The 8,668-nt window shown below is 69.0% G+C and overlaps 1 protein-coding gene across 3 annotated transcripts in view; it reads right to left on the reverse strand.

Annotated features, from left to right (window-relative positions):
• Window positions 1–6,370, reverse strand: part of ARHGAP23 (Rho GTPase activating protein 23) — a 37,328-nt gene extending 30,958 nt beyond the window's left edge. The window contains exon 1 of one of the 3 annotated variants that reach the window (XM_064473643.1): window positions 6,278–6,370. In XM_064473643.1, the coding sequence (XP_064329713.1) occupies window positions 6,278–6,286 (9 nt within the window). In that variant the 5' untranslated portion in view covers window positions 6,287–6,370. Of the gene's footprint in view, window positions 1–74; window positions 368–4,327; window positions 4,532–6,277 lie in introns of those variants that run through there. The other 2 variants (XM_064473641.1, XM_064473642.1) reach the window with 2 other exon arrangements.
• Between the last annotated feature and the right edge of the window lie 2,298 nt (window positions 6,371–8,668).

An 8,668-nucleotide genomic window follows, 5' to 3' on the forward strand; every position in this document is an offset into this window, starting at 1 on the left:
CCGCGCTCCCAGTATCTCCCAGTTCTCCCAGTCCCTGCTCCCACAGCCTCCCCAGTCCACCCAGCGCCGCTCACCGCGGGGGCGGCTGGCGGGATCCCGACCAGGCAGAAGGCGATCCCATTCATCGGGACGCGGAGGCCGGGCTCGGCTCGGTCCGGCCCGGCTTAGCAAGGCTGGGCTCAGCTCGGCACGGCTCAACTCAGCTCGGCTTAGGTCGGATCAGCGCGGCTCAGCTCGGGAAGGCACGGTCCGGCCCCGGCCGGTCCCGCACGATTCGGTCCGGCTGGGCTGGGCTCGGCACGGCTCGGTTCGGGCTGGGCCGGCCCCGGCCCCGGCCCCGGTTGCGGCTCCGCCTCCTCCGGGCGGCCGCGGCGGCGGGCGGGAGCGGGCGGGGCGCGGCACGGCTCGGCCCGCCCCGGCGGGAGGGACGGCGGGCACGGAGCGGGGCGGCGGCGGCACCGGCACCGGCACCGGCACCGGCACCGGCACCGGCCTGGAGCTGGCGCTGATGGAGCACCGGGACGGGGGCCGGGGGCAGCCGGGGGCCGGGATGGGACACCCAGGGACGGGGATGGGATACCCGGGGGTGGGTCGGGGACGACCAGGAACAGGCAAGGGACACCCAGGGACAGGGATGGGACACCCAGGGACCAGGACCAGGCAAGGGACATCCAGGGACCGGGACAGGGAGGGGACACCCAGAACAGGATAAGCCAGGACAGAGGGACATGGATCGGAAGCAGAACCAATGAGGACGGGCGCAGAGGGAGCAGGCAGACGGACGGCAGGACAGGGAGACAAGGACAGCCGGACAGGGACCAGCAGGGCGAGGCCGAGGCCAGGCGATGTGGGAGGGGGAGTGCAGAAGGACACACAGACAGGAAACACCAGGACGGGGGACAGGAGTGACGGGGACTGGCACAGGCAGACACGGGGACGGAAACACGCGGGTTGGGGCTGACGGAGGGACAAAGGCTGACACAGATCCACAGGGAAAGGAAACGGTGAAGACGGGAAACAGCAGGACAGACGCACGGAGCCTGGCCTGGTGGACAGAGGGACAGGGACAACCGGACAGGGCCTGGCCCGGCTCAGACCGCTTAGACTGCAGAAGAGCATCCCGAAGCCGTCATTAAGCAGCCACCAAGTAAATTAACTCCCACACCTGAGTCTCGGGGTGCAAACAGCACCTCAAAGGCACTTCGGTGGCGGCAGGCGGCCGCGACGCTGCGGCACGAGCCCTGAGTCACCGCGGGCTCGGCCGAGGCACGCAGCATGGGGCGGGCATGGCCGGGACTCAGCGCTGGCCCGGGGGTGCAGAGGGGCACCGCCGGAGGGGAAATGGAGCCGCATGTGATGGGAAAGCGGGAGGAGGCACTTGAAACCGGGCAGGAATGACGACCAAGGCCCGCGGGGACGCACGTACGCAGGGTGGGGAGGACGGACAGCCACGGCAGCGCTGGGGCTGGAGCCGGGGTTTGGCCAGGGGCCAACAGGGCTGAACACAGCGGGGGCTGAACCCAAGGGGGTTCAGGCCAAGACACAGCGGGACGGTCTCTCAGTCTCGCAGCACTCCGAGATGGCTCCTCCGCTGCTGGTGGGTGTCACCATCCTCACCCTGGTCCCCAGCGGGGACAGGGCTCCGTGCGTGGGGCAACGGGGTGAGCAGTGGGGGCTGGCCGCTTGCAGGCATAAATCTGCCGAGTGCCCCGGGGCGCAGGGAGGATGCCGGGGCCACACGACCTCCCGCTTGTGCCGGGCCAGCACCGGACACATGGTGCAGCCTGGGCTCGTGCCAGGGGCTCCAGCACATCCACACGATGCCCCTGCGCCGGCCCCCACGTGCTCGCCAAGACCCTCCTGAGCAACCCTTTCCCTGCCCGCACCCAGGGTTTGCCCGCGCTGCCCCGCACGCCCCGGGGATGCCAGCCCACGCCGTGCAGCGCAGACCCAGCCGCCGAGCGCAAGTTTTCCGTGACACAATTAAGAAAGTCTGTGTCAACAACGACTTCCTCCGGGTGCCCGGGGAAACCTCAGCACCACCAGAAAAAATAAATGACCCAGCTGTCGGCTGCCGCCGCGGAAGCGCCGGGAACTCAGGGCTGGAGGGAGGCCACAGGGCCTGATCCTGCTTACGGACATGTCCCGCCTGGCCAACGGCTACTGCAGCGCTGCTCACCCTCCACACACTTCACACGCAGCCGCAGACACAACCACAGGTGGACAGTCGTGACCATCCCACGACGCTGAAACAGGTGCCCTGGGGTGCAGCGTGTGCCACCCTGGGGTACAGCAACGAGGGGGTGGGATGGGGGATCCTGTGCTCTGGAAACATGCGGGTGCTAATGCCCGAGTGAGACCTGCAGGGACGCTGTCACCACCGCTGTCCCCTGCCCTGGCCTCGGGAGCCGTCCCAGCAGCTGGAGGGAACAAACAGTCGGATGCAAGTGACGGGACATTTCCTCTCCACGAGGGCGCAGCCGGACGCCTGCATCCCACCTCCGGCCACCCTCCGCCCATGCTCAGCATCCCCTGGCCCTGCGGCAGCTCCCTCTGTCCCCAGCCCTCCTACGCTGGCCACCTCCCGCCCGCGGTGGAGCGGAGCGGCTCCGGGTCCCTCCGGGATGCGCTGGACGGCTGCCCTCTGCCTGCCTGGCTGCCCTCGCCCTGCCCGGCCGCAGCAGGGCTTGCCAGCTCGGCCGGCTCCGCCACGGCCTCCCTCCAGAGAGACTTTCCAGGAAATGTCCCCTCCAGCCGGGTCTGGCACCAAAGGCCAACCCAACAAACACCCAGCCTTTCCCGGTGGCCGGTCAGTGGGAAGGAGCGGAGCCGTCCCCCAGCTGCCCCCAGCCACCCACTCCCGTTCTCTGCCTGGCAGCACCACTCCTGGGGGTCCTTCTTGTCGCGTCCCCCCACGAGGGGACGCGTGGTCCCGTCCTGCCTGCAACCCTCCCGCAGCCCCCGTGGGCCAGCCAGGAGCCCAGCGCAGAAGAGCCGTCGCTGGCAGGACCCGGCCACGGACCGCAGGACTCCCGGGTCCCCGCGTGGCCTCCCCAGTGCCACCCTCACCGGGGAGGTGATGCGACCAGAGCTGACTGCCATGGCCCTGACTCCCACCTCTGTGCGAGGCACAGAGGCAGGGATGGACCCTCGTGTGAGGTCAGGGGGAAGCAGCCATCGCCAGCAAGGGGTGACCCCCATTCTTCAGTGCATGGTCTGGGGGGGGCCTCAAGGAGAGCCCCCAGACCCCAGCCCCACTCCTGGAGCAGCTTTTCCACAGGGGTCCCCTCAAGGAGCAGGATGCCACCATGCACCCAGCCAGCCGATGCTCCCTCCCTCCTCCCAGCCCTCTTTGTCTCCCCCGGCCCCACCCCAGCACCGAGACCCTGTTTGCAGCCCCTCCGTGACACCCGGCTCCTCTGTCCCCACATGCAGAGGGACAGGACGGCACACACCGCCTCAGCGGGGCGTCCCCGAGCCCGGAGCTGCCATCGCCTCTTGCTCCACACCCCATTCCATAACCATCCACCCAAAAATCACCATCCTGGCTCCCGCCGCCAGGGCAGCCGCACCCCCCCTCGCTGCCCACCCTGCCCAGTTAAGCAGAGCAGATCCATCACGTCTCAACCCCTCCCTGACCCAAATCCCAGCAGCCGAAGAAGCTGAGCTGGGGGACCGTGAGCCCCCCGCCCACCCGAGCTGCCGCTCCCTGCGGAGCCACTTCCGTGCCGCAGACAAAGGGAGTGAGAGGGGAATCCTGGCTGGGCGATGGGTTTTAACTTAATCCTTCGAATTAAAATTAAGGAAAGCAAAAGCAGGGCGCTGGAGCAGGGCTGGCGCGGCCGGAGGGGCAGCGGCGGCGTGGCAGGGCACGGCGGCAGCACCGCTCGACCCCAGCTTCCCCGAGGCCGGAGGGGGACCGTGCCCTGCCCGTAGCAGCGGGGCGGGGGACAGGGACACCCGGCGTTGGGTGCCCTATTGGGGTGGGGTCTCACGCAGACCCCGCTTGCCGCGGCGCTGGCAGCAAAGCCAGGACACACCCTGGCGCTCAGCACCCTCCTGGCCCCAGGCAGATGCCTCTCAGCCAAGAGCTCCTCTCCCCTCTCGGCAGCCACCGTGGCACGAAGCCATTTTGAGCCAGCGGCGGAGAGACGAAAGGGTTACGGCCCCAACCCCTCCTTCCCCTGCTCGCCAGAGGGTCTGTCGGGGGATAAACAAGAGCAAGGCCGGGGGGATCTGGGATCGAATCGGGGAGGAAACCCAGCAGCGAGGCAGAGCAAAGCAGGGCAGCGCGGCGGGGGGGTGCGGGGGGTTGGTGTGGACTTACATGTTTATCCCACATCAGGGAGGGGCTGAAATCCTGCTGGGAATTGAGGTACCCCTGGGACCCCCTGCTCCATGCACCTCCAGCTGCCGGGGCCCATCGCAGCTGGCAGCGGGAGACGGGAGTGCGTCTGGCCAGGGCTGCCCCCGCTGCCAGATCCTGCCTGTCCTGCCCGGGCGCTGGCAGGCACATGCCAACCTGCTGCCGCTCACGGCCTAAAATTACCACGGCTCCTCCAAAGGCATCGCTGCCAATCAGGGCGGCGGGGAAGGCGTGCGGGCTGCTCGGGAGCTCCTCTGCATTGCAGCTGGAGGTGCATGAGGGGGGATTTTCCTAGCGGGAAAGCAAGCCCTGAAACATGCCGGGCGGCAGCGGGCAGGCAGGGGGGCTTTGGGTGCAGAAGGATGGGCGCTCACGGCCCCAGGGAGGATGCCGCACCCGGGATGTGGCCCCTGGATGGGGATGTCAGCACATCACGTGCAGCCCCCACGCTGGCTTTCGCCGCCCCAGCGGGGCGGATGCGCGCGAGTTCCCGGGGGTCCGGCGGGGCTGGCGAAGGCGCCGGCGTGTGCTCGCCCACGCTCCGCGTACACCCGCGCATTTCCCTGCACCGCCTCTCCCGGCCACGGCCCTTCCCCGGGCCGGGGAGCGGGGGGGTTTCACAAGCACACAGCCCCCAACGTGCGGTGAAACCTCGCTGCATGCTGGGGACGTGTGGTCCCTGAAGTGGTGGCTGTGCTCTGGGCCCCTGGTGCAGCCCCAGACCCTCCTGCCCCGGGGCCAGGGGGCACACATGAGGCATTAAATCCGGCTTTCAAACCTGGGCTGAGCCAGAAGGATGGGGCAGGTAGCAAAAACATAAGCCAGAGCCCGAGGGGTGCAGAGGAGGCAGGAAAGGAGCTGGACCCCTCGCCTGGGTGCACAGCGGTGGGGTGGGGGGAGATGCTCAGAGGGGGAATAACCCCGCCACCCCAAGGAGCTGAGCTGGGAAAGCTGCATCCACGCAGAGCCATGGCGTGGGGGGACCGAGAGCACCCACAGCTCCAGGTGGGCACCGGGGAGGGACATCACAGCCTGGCCTGGGCACAGCGGCCAGGATGGCTTCTGGAAGTGCTGGCTGGTGAATAACAGGACGGGGAGACAGAGGAAAGACCAACAGACACAGCCTCACCCAAATCCCCGCCGAGCTTTTTCCACACCCCACAGCAGATGCCCCATGGTGGCTCCAGCCCCTTCCCTGAGCAGAAACCCCTTCCCCAAATCATGCTGCTCGCAGCAAGTGAGGCAAGACACACCTTGGGCTGCGATGGAAACCTGTGGCAGAGCGGAGACCATCCTCTCCCAGCCACCCATCCCCTCTGCATCGGGTGAGGGGCCAGAAACCACCCCTGAGGCAGGTACCTGGGCGAGCACCCATGGGCGCCCACGCAGGGAGCCCACGCACATGCCACAGCCGGTGGGAGCACCGGTGTCGGTGGGGCAGGGATGGGACACGAGGGATCAGGGCGGGCAGGGGCTCAGCCCCAGGGCTGCCCGTCCCGGCAGCGGGGACGCATTGGTAGGGGGTCCTGGTGGAAGCAGGTGGGTGATGCTGGGTGAGCCGGGGGCAGCTGGTAGGTGATGCTGGGGTGGGGCACGGGCAATGGCGGGGAAGCAGGTGGGTGATGTGGAGGTGGGGGGGCTGGGGGGGGGTTATGGGGGGAGGGAGTGATGCTAGGGCAGCAGCTGGGGGACCTGGGGAGGATGGGTGGGGACCTGGGAAAAAGGGGGTCCCCGAGCAGCAGGTGGGGAGCACACGGATAGCAGGCGAGTCCGGGGTCCCCGGGGTGGGGCGGTCGAGGGTGCCGGTAGGATGCTTTCCCCAGCCTCGGGTCCGCCGTTCCGGCGCCGTGCCCGGGGGTGCTGGACCCGTCCCGTCCCCGCCGCGGCGGCCCCGGTCCCGGCCGCGCCTACCTGCTCCATGGGGCCGCTCAGGGCTCCGCCGCGGCGGGCCGGCCGCGGGCCATGGGCCGGTCCCGGTGCCGGTGGCGGAGCCGGCGCGCCCCGGTGCGGCCCCGCTGCCGCCGCCGCCGCCTCTCGCCGCCGCCGCCCACGCCCGGCGCCGCCCGGCGCATCCCGGGAGCGGCGTCATGTGAGCGGCGGCGGGAGGGGGCCGCGCCCGGCCCCACCCGGGGCCCCCCCGGCCTCCCCTCCACCCCAATCCCCCTCCATCCTCCCCTCCCTCCCCTCTTCCAGCACACCCCGCATCCTGCCTCCCACCTTCCCCTCACACCCCCTTCCACTCCTCATCCTCCTTCCTTCCCTCCCTCCACCCTTCCACCCCTCCTCACCCCTTCATCCTTCCATCCAGCCCCCAACCATCCTTCCCTCCTCCACCCACCCACCCACCCACCCACCCATCCCTCCACCATCCCTCCTTCCTCCATCTTTCCATCTTCCACTCCTCATCCTCCTTCCTTCCCTCCCTCCATCCTTCCACCCCTCCTCAACCCTTCATCCCTCCATCCAGCCCCCAACTGTCCTCCCCCTCATCCGTCCATCCATCCGTCCATCCATCCATCCATCCATCCATCCATCCATCCATCCATCCATCCATCCATCCATCCCTCCCTCCCCCATCCCCCTAGCCTTTACCCATCCACCTGTCTGTCCGTCCATCCACCCACCCTCCCCTCTATCCCACCCCCTCCTCATCACCCACTCACCCTCCCTCTCTCCTTCCCCCAACCCTCTAGCCATCGCCCACCCAGCTCCCTTCTCCCAGAGGCGCCGGGGGGCTGCGGAGGTCCCACGGGTGCCGGGGCTGGTGGCCGTGCCCAGGGTTTGGGTGGCACCGGGGCAGCGGGCAGGCGGCGTTGGCTGCCCCCCCCGCGAGCGGCGGGTTCGCGGCCCCTGGCCCGGCTGCGGCATTTCCCAGCGTGGCAGCCAAGCCCTCCAGCCTGGGTAAATATTAGCTCGGAGGCAGCTCCGGTGCCAGGCCCAGCGCAGCTCGGTGACCCGCTGGGGCACCGCCAGCACCCTGCGTGCCTCGGCTGGGAGCACCCAGCCCCACGCCCGGCCTCGGCTCCCCACACGCAGCCTCACGTTCTGCCTCGGCTCCCCCTGCGTAGCCCCGTACCGTGCCTCAGTTTCCCTTCCATGGCCCCACATCTGCCCCAGCACATTGGGGCGAGTGAGGATGAGGAGGGTCAGAGTACCCACCCCATCCCCTTGACATGGCCCAGCCCTGAGCTGGTGCTGCACTGGGGGGACGGGATGCCCCGTACCCCACCTCCGGGTCAGTCTGGCCTCACAGTTTGGGCAGGGCTGGCCGAGGAGGGGGGTTAGGGTTAGGGGAGCACCACAGAGACACCCCGAAGGGCTTTTTTTCAGCCAGGGACCCTGCCAGGCTGGGACCTGGTGCAGGGGTGGCAGCACCAGGAGATAGTGATGCTCAGCCCCCCAGGTCCCCCCACCTCGCCTGCGCCCACACACTGGGGCCACAGCACCCCGCCGGCCCTGGGGACCCGGGGACAGGGGTGGGGGGAGATGAGCAGGGAGCGCTGGAGGGAAGAAAGCAGCTTTTGTCTGGGGGCTCCAAACCTCGCCGGGGAAAATTTGCTGCTTTCTGATGCTAATGAGATGTTAAAAATAAGCTCTGCGCAGCGCAGCCATGTTGGGGCTTTTCCAGGGCGGCTCGGAGGCGGCCGGACAAAGGGGCTTTATGGGACTGTGGGGGGCACGGAGGGGGCACCCCATCCCTGCCCTGGGCATGTGGCTCCCCAAAGCCCTGGGACAGCCTCCCTGTTGAGGGCGAGACCCAGGGCGCAGCCATCGCTGCCTGCGGCTGGGTGAACCCCAAAACCTCCCTGCCAGGAGCATCGTGCCCGTGGGGCGTAGCTGCCCGCAGGCAGGCGGTGGAGGGGGGCCCTTGGCAGCCCAGCTCCAGCCCCCGGGCTCGGAGCAGCTGAGAAAAAAAATTCACGAGGAGGCCCCAGATGTCGGCTCGCGCCTGGAGAGGCCGTCTGGCCCCGTCAATGGGGCCTTTGTCCCCCGGCCGAGCCCTGTCCCACGGTCCGTGCCCATGGCTGGGGTGGGGGGCAGAGAGCGGGGCAAACCCCTGCACCCACCCCAGGGCGAGGACCACGGTGGGAGGAATGGGGGTCCCCAGTCCTGCCGCACCCCAACACCCCCTTGCTGCCCCACACCCAGTGATGGAGGAGGAGGAGATGCAGCCCCCTCCCTCTGGGGCTGCAGCCCCCCCCTCCCCACGCACCCAGCAGTCGGGGGGCCACGTGCCGCCCGCCTCAGCCCCATTCTGTCGTTCCGCAGCCTTTGATCTGCCAAACTCGGGGAGGTTTGCAA

This window comes from Phalacrocorax carbo, chromosome 25 (assembly GCF_963921805.1).
Source record: "Phalacrocorax carbo chromosome 25, bPhaCar2.1, whole genome shotgun sequence".
NCBI classification, from domain to species: Eukaryota; Metazoa; Chordata; class Aves; order Suliformes; family Phalacrocoracidae; genus Phalacrocorax; species Phalacrocorax carbo.